This window comes from Staurois parvus, unplaced genomic scaffold, assembly GCF_062004578.1.
Source record: "Staurois parvus isolate SC_StPar_1 unplaced genomic scaffold, SC_StPar_1.0 ptg000437l, whole genome shotgun sequence".
NCBI classification, from domain to species: Eukaryota; Metazoa; Chordata; class Amphibia; order Anura; family Ranidae; genus Staurois; species Staurois parvus.
This window is the reverse complement of record NW_028318233.1, coordinates 4584781-4609561: the sequence shown is the minus strand read 5'-3', so window position 1 is coordinate 4609561 and position 24781 is coordinate 4584781. Positions and strand designations below refer to the sequence as shown.

The following is a 24781-nucleotide window of genomic DNA, read 5'->3' as shown; positions in this document are numbered from 1 at the left end:
TGTGGAGTTGTCTGACTGGATACTGATCCAGTCTGGGTGACCAAATCACTCAGTTGCCAAAGGATATTGTCTCCCTATCAACATTCTGGAGCTCTAAGTCCACTGCACCAACAGTGTGTCAAAGACAACTCCCCAGCCCTTCAGGCTAGCATTCGTTGTAAGAATCTTCCAAGACAGCAAGAAGAAGGATTTCCCCAACTCCACAGCTGGATTCCTGAGCCACCAGACCAGAGATAAGCTGACCTCTAGTGTCAGGAAAACTGGTTTGTCTAGAGACTGAACCAATTTGTCCCACAATGACAGAATGTTGGATTGTAGGGGTCTGGAGAGAAACAGCCTAGAAGGCTATTACAAGCCCAGAATCACAAAATTGGAAGGCTCCTGGATTGTAGAGTCCAAGTCTGGCAGTGGAGATTCAGAAATTGTTCTTAGGAAAAGAAAACTCTGGCTTGGGCTCTCTAGGATGGGGCTCAAATATTCCAAGTGGTGTGTCAGTTCCCGTGCTGACTTCTAAGGATTCAACCGAACCATTTTAAAGGTGTGGACTGTTTGCATCACATCATATTGGTGCCGACTGTTCTTTCAGTAGATGATCGTTCAAGTATCACACATTAGTAATACCCCAGGAGTGTAGTAAGGCACACATGGGTGCCAATGTTCTGATTAACACCCATTCATCAGGAACATAGACATAATGGTAGGGTTACAAACTGAGTCTTCTCAGTTTGTGGCTTAGGCTTCTTAAGCAGGAGAAATAAATAATTTTATCCCCAGTGACATATACAGTATAGGCATATCCAAAGAAGCATGAAAGCCATTTGCAATCAAAAGGCAAGTTTTTTAAAAATAATTGGCGTTCAACATACCATTTTAGCCAAAGAGTTGAGATAAGAGCATATTCCTAGATAGTCGACAATATTGTATCTGATTTTCCTGAATAATTCTTCTATCTATGAATAATTGTGGCGCTGAAAGCATAAACTCAAAGTGCTTCACAAATACAGGGTCGGTAAGAATGTTAGCTGGATCCTATGATTTAAGTTTAGTTCATTCACCTAAGGCACATGTGTAAAACACAAGGCCCACGGTCCGAATTTGGCTTGCCAGACCATTTCCTGTGGCTCTCGACCCTCTCCTGTAGCTGTGGCACCCCTCTCATCTCCACCCCACTTTCTCTCAGCAGTCAGCAGCAGAAAGGAAGACATAACTCCCCCTACACATCCCACACCTTTCTGTGCAGCCGCAGCACCCCCTCATCTCCACTTCCCCTGATCTCAGCATTCAGCAGACATCAGCAGCTTATTTCAGTCCTCCTCTGGTCCTCCTTCAGACCCTGCACTTTCTGCTTACAAGCTCCGCCCCCAGCTTCTTCCCAGCAGCAGCGCAAGGTAAGGGGGTGAACTGTGATGTAAGGGAGGGGGGGGGCTCTTGATGAAAACAGTGATTTGGAAAGGGATTCCCTTTTGTTTGTTGACGGGATCCTTAAACACTGGCACTTCCGCAACAGGTATAGTCAGTGTTTTATTAACCACTTGCTCTCCTGAGGATTTACCCCCCCCCCTTTATGACCAGGCCTCTTTTTGCTATTCAGCACTGCATTAATTCAACTGATAATTGCGTGGTCATGCAATGCTGTACCCAAACGAAATTTATGTACTTTTTTTCACACAAATAGAGCTTTCTTTTGGTGGTATTTAATCATCTGTGCGCTTTTTATTTTTGGCGCTATAAACAAAAAAAGACCGAAAATTAAAAAAAAAATAATTATATTTTCTCATTTCTGTCATAAAAAAAAAATCCAAAAAACTCAAATTTTGTCATAACTTTAGGCCAAAATGTATTCTGCTACATGTTTTTGGTTAAAAAAAATCCCAATAAGTGTATATTGATTGCTTTGTGTGAAAGTTATAGCATCTACAAACTTTGATATAGATAATGGTTTTACACAGCTTTTACTTTCTGTCTGCCTATCACATTTCTTGAGGTGCTAAAATACCAGGACAGTGCAAACAGCCCCAAATGACCTCTTTTCGGAAAGTAAGCACCCTAAGCAATCTTTTGAGAGGCATATTGAGTCCATGAAAGATTTATTTTTTTTCAACAAGTTTTTGGAAAATGACAAAAACTTTCTTTTTTTTTTTTTTTTACACAAAGTTGTCATTTACATAATATATTGCTCACACATGCCATGGGTATATGTGGAATTACACCCCAAAATACATTCTGCTACTTCTACCAAGTATGGGGATACCGCATGCGTGAGACTTTTTGGGAGCCTAGCCACATACAGGAGCCTGAAATCCAGTGACCACTTTGAAAGCCTGAAGGTGCGCAACTTCCTCATTTCACTTCCTCAATACCTATCACAGTTCCGAAGGCCCTGAAATGCCAGGATAGCACAAAACCCCCCCAAATTACCCCTTTTTGGAAAGTAGACACCCCAAGGAATTTAATAAGAGGCATGGTGAGTATTTTGCAGATCTAATGTTTTCTCACAAGGTTTTGAAATATATATATATATATATATATATATATATATATATATATATAAATAAATAAATATGTTTTTGGTTTCTTTCTTCATTTTCCAAAAACTTCTGGCAACAAACGAGATCTGCACAATACTCACCATGTCATGGGGGGGGGGGTTGGTGCTATCCTGGCATTTCAGGGCCTCCGAAACTGTGATAGTCAGAAAGTGTAATGAAGAAATACAGCCCTTTAAAAGCCTGAAGGTGCTTATTGGATTTTGGGGTCCTGTACTTGGCTAGACTGCCAGTCTCTCACATGTGGTACCCCCATACTCAGAAAAAGTAGCAGAATGTGTTTTGGGGAATAATTCCACATATGCCCATGGCATGTGTAAGCAACAAATCATTTAAGTGACAATTTTGTGTAAAAAAAAAAAAAATTTTTGTCATTTTCCAAAAACTTGTGGTAAAAAAATAAATTCTTCTGTTGACTCAACATGCCTCTCAGTAAAATAGTTTGGGGTGTCTACTTTTCAAAAAGAGGTTGTTTTGGGGGGTGGGGGCATTTTATGACCAGCATCCCCTCATGTTTTGCATTGTATTGTTATGTCACATGTTCTGTCTCCCTTTGTAATGTACAGCGCTGAGCGAACTATTGGCGCTTTATAAATACTGTATAATAATAATAATTAGAAGTGCCACACATCATTCACTCTTCTAACCACCTGAAGACCAAGCCTTTTCTGACTTTTTGCTAGGAAACCCCCAAACATTATATATTTTTAAAAGCAGACACCCTAGCGAATAAAATGGTGGGTGCTGCAATTTTTTATGTCACATAGTATTTGCGCAGCGATTTTTCAAACACAAAGTTTTTGAAAAAAATACACTTTTTTTTACTTTTAATGCACAAAAACACAATATATTGGCCAATTATTTGGTAAAATATGCAGAGTAAATAGATACCAAACATGACATGCTTTAAAACTGCACATGCCCCGTGTAATGGCGACAAACTGCATACATTTTTAATATCCATCGGCAACACTTTGCAAATCTAAAATGGTAGCTTGTAAAGGCTTTTAGAGGAGGTCTAGTGCTAGAATTACTGCCCTTGATCTGACATTCGTGGCGATACCTCACATGCATGGTGCAACCTCTGTTTACATACCAGCACAGGGTCAACGCTCACGTGCACGGGGGGGGCGAGGGTCATATTTTTTTTGTTTAAGTTATTTTGATTTTTTAATTATTTTTACACTGTCCCTTTCATTTTTTTTTTTTATCACTTTAAATGCTATCACAGTGAATGCAAATATCCCCTATAACTTCAAGGGGCATTGTCATATATTCTTTTTTGAGAAAAGAAATATGCCCTTACATTCTCTAATCTCACTAAGATCGGTGTGATCACATGCTTTCCCAATTTATAAATGCAGCTGTTTATATCCTGTGAAACTAAAGTGATGAAATGCTCGTAGCTTCCGATTTCTTAGACTATAGAGATGATTGGCACCATTCCCAATCAGCTCTAGGTCACCTGGCAGAACCACCGGCTGCATTCTCAGATTCCCCCGATGGCACAGGACTACCCAAGAAGGCCATCGAAGGTAGCTAATTATTCAGGAGAGGAAAAAGTATAAGTACATTTACATGAAAGCCAATCGCTGCCTGAAAAAAATTATACCAGGATGATGCCTGCAGCTGTAGGCATCATCCTGGTATAACCATTCAAAGTCCAGTGATGTACCAGTACGTCGCTGGTCCTTGTTGGATATATAGGCTATGTTCTTTTTTTTTTTTGTATGCAGCCTGAATGATGGGCATACATTAGGTAAATAGTGACACACTTGAATAAAAATTGTCCACGTATAAGTGGTACCCCAAATGGAAAAAGGATGACACCAAGTCCCAAACTATCTTTCCACTGCTCCCTATGTAGTCTGGGCATCCGGGGGGCTCCACGTGACTATCTTTTCCCTCTTAAATCCGAAACTTATAAGTATAGCCTGTTGTCCTCTCACAGGTCTTCTACATCTTGACCTCATATCTGACACGCTTGCTGGGGACAAATTGTTTGAATGCAAGGCGGCCAGAAAAATTATTGAGGGACTCATCAACGCAAACGGTTTGCTGGGGAGTATAAACATCTGCAATTTTTTGGTTAAGGTGATTTATGAGGGGCTGAATTTTGTGGCGCCAGTCAAACTCACCCCGAGGACGACAGAGTGTATTGTCGTTGAAATGTATAAAACACATTATACTCTCATAGCTATGCCTGGCCATGGCAGCAGAGAACACGGGCATATGATGAATCGGGTCTGTGGACCAATACAACTGCAATTAATTTTTTTTAGTAATGCCCATGTTGAGGTTTAGGCAAAAAAAAAAAAAATTGAATTCGGAAACTGTAATGGGTTTCCATGCGAATGGTCTGGCAAGGTTTGAATTTGGGTTGGCGGCGATAAATTGTTGTGCGTATAAATTGCTTTGATACACAATCAATGCATACAGATCTTCCGTGAAAAACAGCTCCAAGAAAATCAAGGGGCGTAGTTAAATTTGCTGTTTCCACCTGCTATAAAAAAAGAACGACAATTTTGAGAAAAAAAACCCAATATTTTGGATTTTTTGCCATTAAACATGTCTAGTAAAAAAATTTTAAAAAATCAAATTTCGTCAAATTTAAACTAAAATGTATTCTGTGACATGTCTTTGCTAACAAAAATCCCAATACGTGTAAATTAATTGGGTTACGTGAAAGTTATAGTGTTTACAAATGGCGGTATAGATACTGTTATTTTTTTTTTATATACGAATAATGGTGGCGATCAGCGTCTTATAGCAGCACTGCGGCAGGCATTCTGATACTGGGGGGAACTGACTTGGTGTCGGCAACATCCCCAGTGACACCAATAAAGTGATCAGTGCTAAAAAAAAAATGTCACTGACACTGTATTAATGGCACTGAAGAGGAAAGGGTTAACATGAGGGGCAATCAAATGGTTAACTGTGTGATGGGAGTGTTTTACAAGAGGGTGGGGGGGGTGTTCTTCACTGTAAGCACACTGCTCTGGATGGCTGTGCACAGTCGTCCAGAGCAGTGTGCCCAAACAGACAGGGAGGAGGACTGTTGGTAAACAAAGCAGCCCTCCTCCCTGTTGGTGATCGCCGATACTCACCGGCCGGGACCCAGTAATTGACACCTGGGATTGGTGGAGCAGGTAGGGCGCACACCCCCTACCCGGAAATGCAAAATTACTTTATATACATGATTTTGCGCACAGGGGCCGTCCTGTCGCAGTATACTTGCTATGTGATGGTCCTTTAGTGGGAAATTGCCAGAACCACAGTAGAAATGGCTGCGATAAAGGCCTCCTAAAATGGATACTGGTCAGTGAAATGTTTGGAAGGAGTGAATAGTTTATTAGGAGATTCCAATTTCCATATAAAACACCTTCAATTAAGGAGAGTACCAAAGCTATAGACTGTTGTTATATTTTGATTATAGCATTTAAAAAGGACCAATATGGTATCTTTAAGCCTGGAAGCTATGGCAGCGGCCTGGGGTTACTCAGGGGCAGAATCATCAGGCAAGGATTTGTCAGACACTTCATTAGCCAGGGCCTGTGCAACAGAAGGTTCAGAGGCCGCTACTGCTGTAAGTATGTCAGACAGATTCAGAAGAGGAAAAAGTAGAAGTACATTTACAGCTTCTTTATTCGGAGTCAGCAGGCATAGCTGCAATCTGACACAAATTCTAGCATAGCAGCTACAGTGAACTCATCCTTGGATAAGGCAGAAGAGGGGACCACACCTGATGAAACCAAGGAAGACTTGGAAGATGCAGGGAACAACAATCTAGGCTGTCAGTGTCAGATCCCCAAGGATGGACACAGCAGGCAACTCCAGAACTGTTAGTAGATCGTGAGCTGGAGAGGCCCAATGCAGCGGGACCGCTATCCCTGCACTTGGGATCTGACATGCTGCGCTGCTTAACAGATACAACTTAAATGAGAGCACAAATGAGCTGCTGAAAGCAGGAGAGGTTCAAAAGGCCAGATGTAAAGATCACTGTAGGCAGCAGCAAAGACTAACCAAGGTGAAACTGCGTGTCTGTTGCAAATAGGAAGGTGCTACCAAGCACAGAATGTTCTTTACCTTAAGTGAAGAACAAAAACAAAAGCGCACCAACCTTGCACATTACCTCACTAAGCAAAGGGTAAATTTATTGAATTAAGATATATACAGTTGCAAGAAAAAGTATGTGAACCCCTTGGGATTACGTGGAGTTTTGCATGAATTGGGCATAAAATGTGCTCTGAACGTCATCTAAGTCACAACAATAGAAGAACACAGTCTGCTGAACATAATACTACACAAACATTAGATGTTCCCATGGTTTAATTGCACATAACATGTAAACATTCACAGTGCAGGGAGGAAAAAGTATGTGAGTCCCTAGCTTAATGACTTCTCCCAGAGCTAATTGGAGCCAGGAGTGAGCCAACCTTGACTCCAATCAGTGTGATGATATTGGATGTGTTGCTGACAGCTGTCCTGCCCTTAAAAGACACACACCTGTTTTGGGTTTACTGGTTTCAAGAAGCACTCTCTGATGTGAACCATGCCTCGCAGAAAAGAGCTCTCAGAAGACCTATGATCAAGAATTGTTGACTTGCATGAAGCTGGAAAGGGTTACAAAAGTATCTCCAAAAGCCTTGATGTTCATGTGTCCACGGTAAGACAGACTGTCTACAAATGGAGAAAGTTTAGCACTGTTGCTACTCTCCCTAGGCATGGTCGTCCTGTAAAAATGACTGCAAGAGCACAGCGCAGAATGCTGCATGAGGTAAAGAAGAATACCAGAGTGTCAGCTAAAGACCTACAGAAATCTCTGGCACATGCTAACATTTTTGTTGACACATCTACAATAAGGAAAACATTAAACAAGAATGGAGTACATGGGAGGACACCACGGAGGAAGCCATTGCTGTCCAAAAAGAATATTGTAGCACGTTTGAAGTTTGCAAAAGAGCACCTGGATGTTCCACAACACTACTGGCAAAATATACTGTGGACAGATGAAACCAAGATTGAGTTGTTTGGGAAGAACACACAACACTATGTGAGGAGAAAAAAAGGCACAGCACACCAACATCAAAACCTCATCCCCACTGTAAAACATGGCGGAGGGAGCATCATGGTTTGGGGCTGCTTTGCTGCCTCAGGGCCTGGACGGATTGTTGTCATTGATGGGAAAATGAATTCCAGAGTTTATCAAGACATTTTGCAGGAAAACGTATGACCATCTGTCCGCCAACTGAAGCTCCGCAGAGGATGGGTGATGCAACAGGACAATGACCCAAAGCATACAAGTAATTCTTCAAAACAATGGCTGCCACAGCACAGAATACGCCTTCTGGAGTGGCCCTGTCAGAGTCCTGACCTCAACCCGATTGAAATGCTGTGGCATGACCTTAAGAGAGCGATTCACACCAGACATCCCAAGAATATTTCTACACTGAAACAGTTTTGTGAAGAGGAGTGGTCCAAAATTACTCCAGATTGTTGTGCAGGTCTGATCTGCAACTACAGGAAACGTTTGGTTGATGTTATTCCTGCCAAAGGAGGGTCAATCAGTTATTAAATCAAAGGTTCACATACTTTTTCCTCCCTGCACTGTGAATGTTTACATGTTATGTGCAATTAAACCATGGCAACATCTAATGTTTGTGTAGTATTATGTTCAGCAGACTGTGTTCTTCTATTGTTGTGACTTAGATGACGTTCAGAGCACATTTTATGCCCAATTCATGCAAAACTCCACATAATCCCAAGGGGTTCACATACTTTTTCTTGCAACTGTACTCACAAAAGTGTCAATATATAAGGCATATAAAATCCAAAATCGAAGCACTGGAATAGGAGACTCGTGCGAATCCCATCGAGAGGAGAGACTCAGGATGAAGCTGATGCATTTTGAAGGGAAAACCCTTCTTCCTCAGAGCTCTGAGGTAAAAGTAAGGTAAAAAAAAAACAAACTTCTAGCTTTACAACTGCTTTAAAGGGTTAGTTCACCTTTACCAAAAAACTGCCTATGCAGATAAGGAGCATCTGTGGAAAAAACCAAACTGCAGCTTTGACTAAAGTTGAATAATGCTGCTCTTATACTGGATCGTGATGGGGCTCAGTGGTTCTAAAGGCTGAAGGATTTTTTACCTTTGTGCATTCTATGCACAAAGGTAAACAAACGTCTGTGTGCAGCAGCCCCCTTGATACTTACCTCAGCCCCATTGTGGTCCAGGGATGTGCACGAGAGCCTTGACTGACCAGGGACTCTCCCTACTCATTGGCTCCACTGCTGTCAATCACAGCCTATGAGACAAGAGAGAGAGGGGTGGGGCTAAGTCATGGCTCTGTGTGAGCTTGAGTGAGCTGCTTGCTGTGGGGGCATTTGGTAGGAGAAAGGGGCCAGGAGCTCCAGGGGGAACCCGAGAAGAGAAGGATAGGGACTGCTCTGTGCAAAACTACTGCACAGAGCAGGTAAATATAATATATTTGCTATTTTTTTTCAATTGTCTTTAATATCACTTTAATGAATTAAGGTAAAAATAAGCTTCTAGCTTTACAACTGCTTTAAAGGGTTAGTTCACCATTACTAAAAAAAACTGTTTTTGGTACAGACACCTTTATCTGCATAGGCAAACTGTCCAGCTTTGACTAAAGTTGATTAATAGCACTTGCTATAGGTGCAGGGCATTGACATACCTCCTGAAACCTGACTGGAATACTCCCAAGCTGTTGTTAAGTGAGTAAAAAAACAAAACCTCAGCGCTCAGGACTTCCTATTTACCATACAAATCCCCGTGAGATGCTGCTGTGCACAGGTACAAAGGACCAAAAACTTTTAACAATGAAAACCAGCGCAAACCCACATGATCAATTACATTACTCAGTTTAAAAAAACATTAATGTGCTAATAAAGAAACTTTATTAGCACATTAATGTTTTTTTAAACTGAGTAATGTAATTGATCATGTGGGTTTGCGCTGGTTTTCATTGTTAAATGTTGTTAAGTGAGGCCCTGTCGTTACTGCTCAACTCCACCATCACAAAAGTGAGCTCCCAGACACTGAGCTCAGGCCAGAGAAAAAGCATGTGAGGATATCTGAATCAGAGAAAGAGCTTTACTACTGTGACGGTGGAGGTGAGCAAGAACGACTAGGCCTCACTTCACAACATCCTGGGAGTATTCCAGTCAGGCTTTGGAAGGTACAGTATGTAAATGGACTACACCCATGGCAAGGGCATTATTCAAATTTAATAAGAGCTGCACAGCTTGTATTTATCTACAGACACCCCTTAACTACATAGGTAGTTTTGTGGCAAACATAATTTAACCCTTTAGTTCCTCAGCATGTTAATCCTTTCCATGGAAACCAATGGAAAAAGGGGTTAATAATGGCACTCAGAAACTTTGTTGCAGCAGAGGCTGTGCCATGGGTTTGGACCTGGAAAGAGCTCTGCGGCTAACTAACACAGAGGTCTGGAAAGAGCCACAAGCAGAGCCCAGTGCCCAAAGGTCAAATTCCCTGTAATGTCTGGTCCAGCAGGGTCCAGGTATAGTCTCCAAAGCTGTTGCTGAAGACCAATACAGATAGATGCATAAAGAGCCCAGCTCAGCAGCATGAAGATGAAGTCTTAACTGAAGGAGAAAATAATCTTAGTATAGAGAAAATGACTAAAAATGCTAAACTTTGCTCAATAAGGAAAATAAGGGCATTCGCAAAAAACTGAAGTACATTGGAAGTGAGTGGGGTATACCTCGCTGGCCAACATTTTATTTCATTTGCCGATATCAAATTCTTCCTGCAGATAGCATTACTGAATCCTGTGTCCCTTAATGAACAGAAAAAAGGAATTTTCAACTGGATCAAATTGCTATTTGTGTTACCTCTTAGTGAACTGACACCATAGTAAGCAGCTCATCTGAACAGTCATATTAACATGTAAAAATTCAAACCGGAGAGATGGAATTAGAAAAGGAACAGATAAAACACCCCATACCTGCAAGGAATATGATGCACACATATATAGTTGCTATTCACTGAAGTCATTGAAGGACAAACTGCATGCAGGTTTTTCATCTTTATTCTGGGTACCTTCTGGTGACATGATCTGAGGTGACAGTGTAAAGTTCCGAGACTGCCGGCTTGACTTTGCTAGTTTCTTCAGTTCACTAGCAATTGAAATGCCTTTTTTCTTGTCATCTCGTGCTGCCTGCAAAGAAACATCTGTATGTTTATTATTTATTTATTACAGGTACTTGTATAGTGCTAGTGCCGTCAATTTACACAGCGCTTTACATATATAAGTATATTGTACATTCACATCAGTCCCTAACCCTGAAGGTGCGTACAATCTAAGGTCCCTAAACTTACATTCATACATACACACAATAGGGCCAATTTAGACAGGATCTAATTCACCTACCAGCATGTCTTTGGAGTTCGGAAGGAAACCAGAGTACCCGGAGGAAACCCACGCAGGCACGGAGAACATGCAAACTCCAGGCAGGTGGTGTCGTGGTTGGGATTCGAACCAATGACCCTAGTACTGCCAGGCGGAAGTGCTAACCATTAAGCCACTGTGCTAGACTCCCAGTAATTATTGAGGCTCAGCTCTAGGAGGTACGCAAGTTAAAATGGTTGTAAAAGCTGAAGCTTTTTTACCTTCATGCATGAAGGTAAAAAACCTTCTGTATGCAGCAGTGTCCCCAACCCCCTCAATACTTACCTGAGCCTCATCGTGATCCAGCGATGTGCATGACAGCCTCAGCTATCTTGGGTCTCTGCCTCCTCATTGGCTGAGACACCAAGCAGGAGCAATTAGCTTCCACAGCTGTCAATCACAGCCAGTCAGCCAATGAGGAGGGGTAATATGTGAACAAACTTGCTTAGGGGGCACCCGAGAGGAGTGAGGAGCCAGGAGAGCCTGCTGGGGACCCAAGAAGAGGAGGATCCAGGCTGCTCTGTGCAAAACCACTGCACACAGCAGGTAAGTATAGCATGTTTGTTATTTTCCAGAAAAAAAAAAAAAAAGGACCTTTAGATTCGCTTTAACCGCTCCCCCCCGCTGCCCTATACTACAACTACTGCTGCAGGGCTGCACAAAATCAAGTATATATATATGCGATTTGCATTTCCAGATAGGGGGTGCGCCATTGGTGGCTACGGATGTCAATCACCAAGTTCCGGCCGGAGATTCCCCACCTGCACCCATTGATCACCGTGTAGAACTGACAGGGGAGAGACCTGTATGTAAACAACGCAGGTCTCTAGTCTACCAGCAAGGACATGCTGCTGTGTAGTTCTTTGCACAGCAGAAATACAAAGCAGCATGTTTCCCTAGTAAAACACACACAGCACATTATGTAAAACAGCACACTGTTAACATCTTCCTGCCCAGTGTCATTAGTACAGTGTCAGTTCTTTTTATAGCACTGATCACTGTGTTAGTGTAATTGGGATGTCACTGGCAATTAGGCAGTTCCTACCCAGTGTCAGAATGCCTGCCGCAGTCCCACTATAAGTCGCTGATTGCCACCACTACAAAAAAAAAATTCCACCAAAAATATACCGCCATTTGTAGACGCTATAACTTTCACATAAACCAATTAATTTATATGTATTGGGATTTTTTTTTTAGCAGACATGTAGCAGAATACATTTTAGCCTAAATTCATGAATACTTTTTTTTTTTTATATTTTTGTTTTATAGCAAAAAGTCAGAAATATTGGGGTTTTGTTTTCAAAATTGTCAGGCTTTTTTTGTTTATAGCACAAAAAATTAAAAAAAGAGCACAGGTGATCAAATACCTCCAAAAGAAAGCTTTATTTGTGGGGAAAAAAAATACATAAATTTAATTTATGTACAGCGTTGCATGACCGCGCAATCGTCAGTCAAAGTAACACAGCACCGTATCACAAAATAATTACCTGGTCAGGAAGGGGGATAAATCCTCTGGAGGGTAAATGGTTAATGTGTATTTCAGAAGAGATATTTTACTATTTTCTTCCAAAAAGGTTCAAATATTTTTAATATGTGATTCTGCCTATCTGGGGCTCGTCAAAATGAAAAATGGGAAAGACAAAATCAAGTAATCATATTGTGAAGTAATCGTGTTATTTTGATCTTGCGGGAACAATTCACAATGCAGCCTTCATGGAGTTATATTTGACACAGTAATACTATCTTCAAATAACACACACAAGGTTGTGACAAGGCATAGCAGGTGCCTGGCAGGTTGCATGTGAAATGTACTAGACTGCAGAGCAGACATATAATCCTGTAAAAGACGACCTACCGGAAATGATACAGACATCCTCTGTGAAATGTAAGGAGGTGTTAAAAATTCAGCAAGCTTCAGCTAAAGCCTCTGGAGAGGATGTCTCTTCCACAAAGTGTCATGCACAATCCCTGCATATGATTACTATACCTGAACCTGCTCCTTTAATTTCAGAATAAATTTCCCAGCTCCCTTCCATTTGCTCTGTGCCTGATATACACACTCGTGGTCCGAGAGGACCCTCTGAGATGTTTTGGGGGTTGATGACTTTTTGTTGGAAGTTTCTTTTGTCACTTCCTCAAGAAGTACATAGTCACTTGGGTTTGGATTGTTCAGAATGCTGTATGAGTATTTGGCTTTGCTGAGAGTCTAGGAAACAGAAAAAGACAACAGATTAAATTAAAAAAAAAAAAACAGAATCATTCACAGAATCACAAACCTACAGTTTATCCATAGAAAGGTAAAAAAAAAAAAAACCCTTATAATTTCCAAAATCAGGAGGCAGGGGGATGGGAGTGTGGAACACCCCACCCCCTACACCAGCTTTCATACCAGATGTCCCCTTTGTTCCAGCCTGTCACTTTCTGCATTCTAATCCACATTTTTAATTCATCTAGCAATTCCCTTTTTTTTCTCTTTTCTTTCCTTTTTTTTCTCTTTTCTTCCCTAGTTACCACCACACCACTCCCCCTCCTCCGCTTCCCCCCCCCACTTTTTTTCCCCCTCTCTTCCCTATTTTCAGATAACCATCCCTAGTCCTGTTGTTCCCTTTCCCTGTCAGGACATGCAGACCCTTCATAGACTTCTTTCACTGCCACCCTGTCCTCATAATCACCTTCCTTATTTTTAACTCACATTCCTTTCTACGGATATCCCACTCTAGGCTTCTAGGGCTTACACAAAGGTGACTCTATAGTTCTCTAAGTTGTGAGGTCAACAGGGATCTCAGTATAGGCTCTCCATCACCATATACTAACGCCCTCCTCTTAGTAATGTTTATGCCGTTCCCTTAATCTTACCATTGGCATATAAATTACTGTTAGAATTTGCTTCACTTTGTTGAAATTACATTGTAACCAGTCTATATGCATCTAGACACCTATGCATCCGATTGTCTAAGGTATGTATATTTTATCGTCCCCAATCCCTACCCCCTTTAGCTGCTGATGCAGCAGCCAAAAGTGTATACATGCCACAGCAGGAATTAAACCCCCTGTTGCTTTTGGTGGGTGCTACCGCCTGCCAATCCTGACCCATTCAAGTAAATGGGGCCACTCTGAAAGCCCCCCGCAACTCTGCGGGGTCAAAGCAGGCTGTGATAGAGAAACAAGATGCTGCCTGCCTTAACTCTTTGTTTGCTGTACTGTACAAGGTTGCAAAGCATTCGCACAGCAGCCTCATTCACTTCAATTGGTTATGCTTGGAAGTTGCTACACTCGTCAGCCATGACAGGGCATATAGCTCCTGCTGGGACTGCAACATGTACACCGCTGAACACTGCAGCTAAAGGGGGTGTAGTAAAAACACGTCTTAACTATGGGGTTTACCATCCCCCAAACTGTTAATGAACCCTTATTATTCTGAGCCTCCTATAAGGCTGCTTTCACACTGATGTGCTACAGTTTACCTGCATGGCGGGTGCAGTGCAGTGCATCTGCAACTTTCCTGAGTTAGCAACACTTTGCCACAGACTTCTATTATATCCTGCAGGTGTGGCACACTTTCTGAAAGTGCACCAAAACTCCTGTACCCAGGAGTTTTGAGGCGCTTTCAGAAAGTGAACCAAACTCGCAGGATATAATAGAAGTCTATGGCTAAATGCAACAAACCTGCAGGAAAGCTGCAGGTACACTGCACTGCATCCCGTGCATCAGTGTGAAAGCAGCCCTATACTATTATGTCCAGTGTATTGCTTCACACTGACCTGAAGATCTCTTCTTTCCTGCTGCTGGCACCACTCTGGAGACCGCTAACCAGGATAAGATGTGGAGTGCAGTTGGTATCACTCCGCATGGAACAGGAGCTAGCACTACAGAGGAGGCATTGGCTTATGAGGCTCTTGCTCTCTACTACAGCTCCAACTTTACAAGTATTCCCTCTGCATTGCATTCTGTTTTATGCTTTGAGATGGCGGGTCAGCAAGCCCAGACCACAATCTACCAGTCACCTGGCAGCGATCTACTGGTAGATCGCTATCTACGAGTTGCTGACCCCTGCCTAGAATGTATGGATCTTACTGTTAAAAAGCATTTCCTATGTAGAGGTCAAACGTCTTTGCCTCTAAGTACAAAAAATGCCCTCTTATCATTTTCAATTACTTTAAAGTGAACAAGTTTGCACCAAGTGTACTAAATGGACCATTGATGTCAGCGGTGTCAAAATGGCAGCCCTCCAGCTGTTGCCAAACCACAAGTCCCATGAGGCATTGCAAAGCTGACAGTTACAAGCATGACTCCCAAAGGCGGAGGCATAATGGGGCTTGTTTGACACCCCTAATTTATGTTTTTACCAAGGGTAAATGACTACTAAAGGGAGAATAAGTTGATTTTTCCTCAAAGCAGAGGTTCTCTGTGTCACTAATTAGTTGACCTTCTCGGCACTCTCTCCAGTTCTATAACATCTTTTTTGTCACCTGGTGCTTAAAAAAAAATTTCGTTATTATTAGCTTGTTCAGTTAGGCGTATGTACAGTATATGCCATATGCATATATAACTTTTCCTGTTTCTTGAACTACTAGGTAATCAAGTGACACCTACAATCATGTTTTTATAATGAAAAGCACAAAAACATGTGCTTGGTGACAAGACAGGTAGACATCTACCACTTCATATGTAAAGTGCTGGCAAATCACTGCATTTAGTAATCTGGATGTTCCCCTCACAGCACATCACATGTCACCACGGACATCTGAATTGAACCTTTGCCAACATTGATTCAAACCAATACTCCTGGTTTGCATGCGGTGTGCAGGTGCAGTAAACGGCACTGCAACGTTGCTCTACGCATAAGCTTTAACTCTTTCTGGCCAGCAAACATTAATGAATTACGTAAACAGGAGAATTCTTTATGTAATAAAATACTGGCAGATGTTCATTACATTTTTGGTTAAAATATCAGAATTGTGCATGCAGTCTATTGATGTAACTGCTCAGTAATGAGAAAGCTAGATAGGCATAGCAAGAAAGGTGCCTTGTCGGGAAAAATCATCAAAACCATTACAGCGCAGTGATCAGAGAGAATTGTACATATTAGCACATTCTTATACATAAAATGCATTTTTGTTCTTATACAAATTATACTCACTCAAAAAAATAGTTGTACATGAGCAAAACCAAATGAAATGCAATAAAAAAGCTGTGTGTGTACATCTGTTTCTTGAAACTGCAAGACACATTCGATTTACCTGCTGAATAACATCCTGTGCTGTACTGAATCGTAAAGCTCGTATAACAGTGCGTGGCTGTTCAGGAGAGACATCGTGTACCTGGACAAAAAAACTCTCATCATCCGAACTGACAGACAGCTCCTTCTCTTCTTTTTCCTCCACAGTCACATTTCTTTCATTCAGATTCTAAAGTGACAGCAAAAGAACATAATAAAGCATCAACATTACTGTCAGCTGCTATCAATAAAACACCATACAAAAATAAACAAAAATGTGAAATATGCACACTCTAACAGTGGCTGTGTGCATACAAACTTGTCTGATCTCTGATCACAACTGGGTAGGTCAGGGGAAGATCATTTGAAATCTGTAATTAAGTTAAGGAAATCCAGTTTTTTGCTTCTATGAGACATTTAGAGCTACCCCATGGTGTCTCAGACTGTTCACACAGACTTCAATTACACTATTGCAAAAACCAACCAAGTTAAAAAAGAATTTGACAACATATTTCTTGCTTTATAGAAAACATAGACCATTCACAAGTCCCCATGTCAATGGCATTTATAGTTTAATGTCCTCACCACAGTCATGCAGTGACATACATAAGTAAACCTGCAACCTGGGGTAAACATACACAAAAACAGGAAGAGCATAGAGCACACAGCAGTTTCTCAATCAGGGTTCCGTGGAACCCTAGAGTTCCACTACAAAACAACATTGTGGGGAATGTATACCGCCCAACATTGTTTCCAGTGTTGTTCTCAATGCGTGCTGACAGTCAGTACTTTCAGTGCACATTGATAAACGAAGCCTGCTCTGTAGTTCCAGTCAACTCTTGTGAGGGTGGCACCGGGAGTAGTACAGAAAACAGGGATGAAGAGGGAGGTGTAAGAAACATAGTTAACTCATGCGCTGCCAACTACACCACACAGACAATATAATCAGAGTTGCTGCTAACATGTATCTGTGAGACACACCACAGGAAGTAAAAATGAAAAGATATATGGTATAGCACAGAATCTCCAATAAATAAGTTAAATATGAAATATTATAAATATATGAATTGGTAATTGAAACAACAACCCAGTGCTGCAAATCTCCAAATAGTGAACAATTACCCAAAATTGAAAAAATGATATATGTGTCAATATGATAATTGCTTTTGTGCAAACTTCATTGTAACGGAACCGACCCAGACTACGCTTGGGTACTTCCGTTAGAATACCGCTTCCCCGTCCGAACACCGACAACAGGCACCACAGCTGACCATACAAGACTAGACGACACCAGTCTTGAAGTAAACCAAAAGGTAGACTAGTTTATTTGAACACAGATACAAGATATACACACTCAGGGGACAATCCCCTCTCCCTGCATAATGACACAGGGCAGGGCAATCTACATTTAGTAACAAGAGATACACCAGCAGACAGTCTCACCAGGAGAGTGCTGGAGACAGCCCCCACCAAGCCAATACACATAAACACATACATCCCATAATAGTTTGCTCCCAAGCCTGACAAACAACAGAAAAATGGGATGCAGCCCTACAACACCAAACAATCCACAACCCCCACCCCACCTATACATGTCTATACAATATTAGAACAGATCACCATGTACCCCTAACAGGCACAGGAAGACTTACACATAATAGGGATATGGGGAGCTGAGACAGTGGTCTCCCCACCTCTCCAAAGTGAGCTGGGTTCCATGGGGCCCCCACCCAAAGTGACTCCCGTCACATTCATGAAATACATAATCTTATTGCTGTATATTTCCACTCTTTTTTGCACATGGACTTTTGATTTTTTTTAATGTATGGACATTAATTTGGAAATTTTATGCACTTTTATTGGATTATATTAATTTTTGGTTAATGTGTGTAGCACTAGGATGCTTGTCTCAATCAGTAGACACAAAATGTTTTTTAGTGTGGTTTTTAGTACTCTCATTAGAGATTTAGAAATATACAGCAATAAGATTATGTAATTCAGGAAGTTTACACAAAAGCAATTATCATATTGACACATATATAATTTTTTAAATTTTGGGCAATTTGGCGCACATGGCTAAAGCAGGAGGTGAAATCCAGTGTACAGCAGCAGTGATGCAGATTGCGGGGAAGGGGGGGGGGGGGCACACAGCTGAATGAGAAGGAATGTAACAGGTGAGATCATAAAAGCTTTATGGCATGCCAGAAGTGTACATAAAGCTACTATTAGCTCTCCTCCTACTGCATTTAGTCCCATCCAGCCATGTGCCCCTGCGCTTCGCTCCCCCTCGCTGTAGTCTTTGAGCATTCAGTGCTGCCATATACTGGATGTCACCTTCTGCTACATTCATCTTCATGCTCAACTCTCTGCTTCCTCCTTCCACAGTCTGCATTCACCGCTGCCATACACTGGATGTCACCTCCTCATCCAGCCACGTGTTCCCGATTTCTGCACTCCTCTCGATGTCGCCCTCTGAGTTCACAGGAGCCGCAAGCTGTCACAGCCTGGTGCCCACAGTTGAGATGCCGGCACCGTGGAGAAGAGAAGGGGAGAAGGGACGGCATGGGTGAGAACATCGCAGGACTCTGGGACAGGTAAGTGTGTGTTTATTAAAAGTCAGCAGCTACAGTTTTTGTAAACTTTTAATAAACACAAATACAGCTGGAACTCCACTTTAAAATTCTTCCCAGTTTATTAGAATACATCATTTTGTTCAGAAAATAGAAACGCATTTTACAATTTCTACTTGATTAATAAAATAAGATTTAACTTTTATATGTTGTCAGCATATAATTTTTTATGTAATCTGTATGGAAATTAAGAATGGAATTTTTGCTTCAGCAAAAAGTATTTAAATCTTCACATACATTTCATAAGAACAATGTGGATTTTTTAAAACCCAATCAAGAAGGTTTGTTGGCGGAGCCTGACGATGGCAGCGGCGGAGAGCTCGTGCTAGGAGCTCTTGCAACGAGCCTTCCCTGACCGACCCCCCCTATTTTCGGCCTCAATTCCCCCCAGCGGTGTGAAGCCCTAGATGGCGGAGACATACCTCGGCCGGGTGGGCTTCCCTTGATGGGCAGCGGTGCGCGGTTGGAGGAGCCGGAGAGCAGTGGAGATAGACTGGGATGCTGAGCCTGGTTGCTGGGAGACGAGGAGGCGCAGCCGGGACACGTGACCAGCCGCGGTGCATCCCTGGGAAGCAGGGACGCCGGCCGGCCGAAGGCTGACAGGAGGAAGGAGAGTCGGATGAAAGTGGAAGCCGGCTGCCTCCTCGATGTGACTGGGAGACGCTCACTGCTGCCTATACCCCCCCTGGCTGGCTGTCCGTGCCTGGGCCTGGTGGACCCAGGAATCCCAGGAAACTCATCCTGCCTCCCTGGGACGGAGCCTAAGGAGGAAAGGAGTGAGAGAGGAAAGGGGAGAAAGGAGGGAAAGAAAGAAGAAAGAAAAGAGAAAGAAAAATAATACAGCATCGGAAACCCTGAGGAATCCCCCCCCAGGATTGAGCAGCAGTGATGGCCCTCCGCATAAGCATGGATCCACCGTCCTGAGAAGGGAAGGGTGAGTGAGAGCTACTGGGGGCTTATTGTGTTGGGGACCCCTGAGTGACATAGGAGACCAGGTGGTGAAAGAGGGGAGGGGAGGATTCCCAGGGGTTGGAAGAGAAGAAGAGAGGAGGCCCAGGTGTCCTAGGAAAATAAAACATACAAAATCGCAAGTGTGCCTAGTCCAGCAATTATAAAGGAGAAGTATAATCCCATCTTGAGGATACAGAAAGAAAAAATTAATAAAGAAATTTACAGAGGATATGAAGAATAAAGGTCCCAAGGCAGCAGGGCCCAAAGGGTCTCAAACAGGAACAATAAAGAAATTCACATCATATGGAAATATTACGCCAGAAAGGGCCCAGGGCGCAAGCACAAAAGGGGAAATGGACACTAGTTCAGGTAATAGTCCGAGATTATCATTGGGCATGAGTAGCAGCTGCAGCCAACAAATGGAGGATGGCCCGGGAAAAAGAGAATCAGATGGGGAACTACAAGCACCAAATAAGAAGGAGATGATAGAAATGTTTCAGAATTTGGAAAAAATGATAAAATATGAAATTACAGCTATTCGAAATGACCTAGGGCACCTGCTATTAAGAATAGAAGAAACAGAGGAGAAAGTTAAAATCCAGGCCCAAAACATTGACAATTTAAGGAAAAAAATAAATCAATTGGAAAACACCCAGAAAAAATTGACCTATAGGATGGAAGTCCAAGAAAATAAAGAAAGAAGGTGTAACCTTAGGGTACGAGGAATTCCAGAGTCTGCAAAAGGCGAAACACTATACGAACTAGTGAAAAAAATCTTGAACTCCATAAGAGATAGACCAGAAACAGACGGGATCAAATTAGATGGAGTGTTTAGAATAGGAAAGCTTAAACAGGCTACTGAGAAGGAAAGACCGAGAAACATAATTGGCCAGTTCCAAAAATTCGGGGTCAAAGATGAGATTTGGAAGAAGACCAAGGGAAGATCATTAATCAAGTATGGAGATTTGACTATTCAAATTTATGCGGACTTAACAGTAAAGACCCTATGGAGAAGGAGATCCCTGAGACCCCTGTTGGAGCAAATGAGGAAACAGAATGTGCAGTATAGATGGGGTATCTCAGCATCTCTAATTGGCTGGAAAAATGGGGTCACAGCCTATTTGAGATTTCCGGAGGAACTAAGAGACTTTTGCGAGAGACTGGATTTGCAAAGAATGGAGATAGTGGGGTAGGAAGAAGAAGAAGAAAAAGGAGATATAGATGTTTCAAGAAAAGAAGACTGGCAGCGGGTCGGGGGGAGGGGGAGGAAGACTTTGGGGTTGGGGAGGGAAAGGAGGGAGAATTAAGTAGAAATTGTGGTTTTTTTTTTTGGTTTTTTTTCTCCCACTTCCATCTCTCGCCCCTGGTCTCTCCCTTCCGGATGTCGAGGTCCTTTAGAACGCTCTGGTGAAGGGAGGGAAGTAAAGATTCTTCTTGAGCCTGGAGGATAGAGAGAGGAGATTTTGGGGGGGTCGGAGAGGCGAGCCGTCCATGGGCGTAGCTTACGTCCTAAGTTTTAAATCAAAGGTGGAAACAGATCCACAAATGATTTGTAGGCAGTTTATAAGCCTAAAACCGGGTAGGGGAAAAAAAAGAGAGGGGGGGAGGGATGGGGGGTGGAAGATGGGTGTCGGGTGGGAGGATGAGGGGGGAGGGGAGGTGGGGTTAAAATACTGCACGATAGAAGGGCCTAATAGGAAGAGGTATATTAGAAGAGAGATAGACAGATTTAAGAAGGATGGAAGAAATACAGGTTATAACATATAATGTGAACGGGTTGAACTGTCCTGGGAAAAGATTTAAGTTGTTTAAAGAGTTACACCATAGGGCAACGTCAGTGGTATTTTTACAGGAAACACATTTTGAGATAAAGTCAAATGTGAAATTAAAATCTAAATATTATCCAACATGGTACTACGCTGATTCCCCAATTAAAAGAGCAAAAGGAGTGGCAATAGGGTTGGCAAAGAACATGAGATTTGAACTGGAGGATAGAAGAACTGATCCGGAGGGGAGATTCCTGTTTTTGAAAGGTAAATTACAGGGAATCGAGTGTACATTGTGTATATATTGCCCCAACAAAAAGCCGGAGAACTATTTGAAGGGTCTGTTGAAAAAACTGATGGACTTTAAAAAAGGGCGTTTGATAGTAGCAGGAGACTTAAATCTCTGTATGGATCCCCAAAAGGATGCAACCCCCCCTGTGCGGAGAGAGGGGGGTGGGTCTCTGAGAGCTTTGAAGAAAGCGATTCACGAGTACCAACTGGTGGACACTTGGAGAATAATGCATATGAGAGACAGAGACTACACCTTCTTCTCTAAGGCACATGAGATATATTCGAGGTTGGATTATATTTTAATAGATCATCAACTCATAGAGTTATTGGTTAAAATAGAAATAGAGATGAGTACATTCTCGGACCATGCCCCTGTCACAATGAAAATGGGATGGGGAAGACGGTGGACAGGAGGTTTAGGATGGAGGTTAAATGAGGCCCTTCTTATGGATGAGGACATAGCGCAGAAGATTGGGGAAGAGATCAAGTTATATTTTAAGGAGAATGAGACAGAGGAAGTATCGACAGCCACAGTATGGGAAAGCCACAAGGCATATATAAGAGGTATCCTGATTGCGATGGGAGCCAGGAAGAAAAGAGAGAGAAGAGAGAGGGTTAGTGGGCTCCTAAAAGACATCCTGGATTTAGAGCAGATACAAAAGAAGAAAATAACAAGAGAAATAGGACAGAAATTAATGGATAAAAAAGATGAATTAGAGAGATTGATGGACAAAGAGAGGAGAAGGGTATATAATAAAGTACTAAATGAAAGATATAGATGGGGCGACAGACCAGGAAAATACTTAATGAGAGCTCTGAATAAAAAGAATAATAGAAATTATATAGAAAGGATAAAAAACCCTAAAGGAGAGTTGGTTTATTCAACCAAAGAGATTATTAAAGTGTTCACGGAATACTATAGAAAACTGTATAATATCAGTCCCCATGGCTCTTCAAAGGAAAATGTAAAGGATATTAACGAAAAAAGGATGATATATTTAAAAAATGCAGGATTACCAAAGTTAAGTGAAATACAATTGAACGCCTTGGACGCGGAAATTTCCCAGGATGAAATAAAAGTAGCATTAAGAAGTACAGGGGGTGGAAAAAGTCCAGGACCGGATGGGTATACAGTTAAGTACTATAAAAAATATAGTGAAATATTGTTACCTAAGCTGAAGAAGTATATGAACGACCTGGGAGGAGGGATGGAGGGGAGAAGAGAATCTCTTCAGGCCCATGTTGTACTCATTCAAAAGGAGGGAAAAGACCCTTCCCAGTGTTCTAGCTATAGACCAATTTCATTATTGAACACCGATACTAAGTTGTACGCAAAGGTTCTAGCAAATAGGCTGAAAGATCTAATGCCTGAATGGATTCACGGAGATCAGGTGGGCTTTGTCCCAGGGAGAGAGGGTAGAGACAACGGGTTGAGAACACTGATGCTCATTCAGAAAAGTAGAAAAGGGAAGGCCCCGACGGTACTATTGTCGATTGATGCCGAAAAGGCGTTCGATAGAGTGGACTGGGGCTTCATGATGGACAACTTAGAAGTGTTGGGGATTGGAGAGAGAATGCGTGAGTGGATAGGTAAATTATATAGGGAGCCCACCGCAATTATCACGGTAAATGGGGAGAGGTCGGAAGCCATTGGAATGTCCAATGGAACAAGACAGGGCTGCCCACTGTCCCCCTTGCTGTTTGTTCTGTCATTGGAACCCCTGTTGTCTACGATAAGGAATAGTGGAGCGGTAAAGGGAATCCAGATAGAAAATACAGAGCATAAAGTAGCGGCCTTTGCGGACGACTTATTGTTTTATGTAGACAACCTTCGAATAACATTACCAAATATAATGAAGATCTTGAAGGAATATGGCGATCTATCAAATTTAAAAATTAATCCAACAAAAACAGAGATCTTGAACATCAACGTACCAAAGAGTGAAAAGGAAAAGCTACAAAAAGAGTTCCCCTTTACATGGAGATAAAAAGATTTAAAATACCTAGGAATAAAACTTGCTATCTCATATAAACAACTGTATAGATTAAACTATATTTCTTTGATAAATGAGATCAAGGAAGAATTAAAAATATTAGAAGGTGGAAACCCATCATGGATAGGACGTATAAACCTAGTTAAAATGGTAATCATACCTAAAATACTGTATAGATTTCAAATGGTCCCAATTAAACTTCCAGAGGTGTTTTTTAAGATAATGAAAAAAATGTTAATAAGATATATCTGGAGGAACAAAAAAATCAAGAATATCATATGAAATATTGAGTAGAACTAAAGAGAAAGGGGGAATGGGACTACCTGATGTCAAGAGATACTATAAAGCAGTAATTTTAGCAAGAATTTATGATTGGACATTCAACCACAAGGGGAAGAGTTGGGTAAAAATTGAAAACTAATTGAGTGGGATTAGTTTGAGTAAGATGATATGGGTTCCAGCACATCTTAGAAGAGTTAAAGAAAGCACAAGTATTTACACTTTAAATGTTTTAAGGGCATGGGATAATTTACACAAAAGTAGGAAATGGGAATTCAATTCTATATTAATGCCTCTTGTAAATTCTGATTATTTCCCCCCAGGAAAGGATGAGATATCTGGTAGATGGTTTAAAAGGAAAGATATCCAACTGAGAGATGTACTGGTAGAGGGGGAATTGAGACCATTTAAAGAATTAAAAGAGAAGAAGGGAGAAAGTTTTATTGGAATAGACGAGTGGAAATATCATCAGTTAAAATGCTTTATTGGAAAACTACCAAAACCCCTGAGATTAAAAAAGGATTGGAATATGTTTGAAAGGTTGTTGGAAACACGTAGAGATGGGAAACACGGAATTGCCAAAGTTTATAGAATACTCACAGAATTAGACACAGACACAAAGTTAATTTTTATAACGAAATGGGAAAGAGATATGGAGGTGGTGTTA

At 41.7% G+C, this 24781-nt stretch overlaps 1 protein-coding gene across 1 annotated transcript in view; it reads right to left on the bottom strand.

Annotated features, from left to right (window-relative positions):
• Positions 1-24781, bottom strand: part of PLCE1 (phospholipase C epsilon 1) — a 596448-nt gene that overhangs the window by 11563 nt on the left and 560104 nt on the right. Inside the window, exons 31-33 of the mRNA XM_089687781.1 lie at positions 16226-16393; positions 12973-13191; positions 10637-10754 (exon numbers count right to left, since the gene is read on the bottom strand). Coding sequence (XP_089543907.1) covers positions 10637-10754; positions 12973-13191; positions 16226-16393 — 505 coding nt within the window. The remainder of the gene's footprint in view (positions 1-10636; positions 10755-12972; positions 13192-16225; positions 16394-24781) is intronic.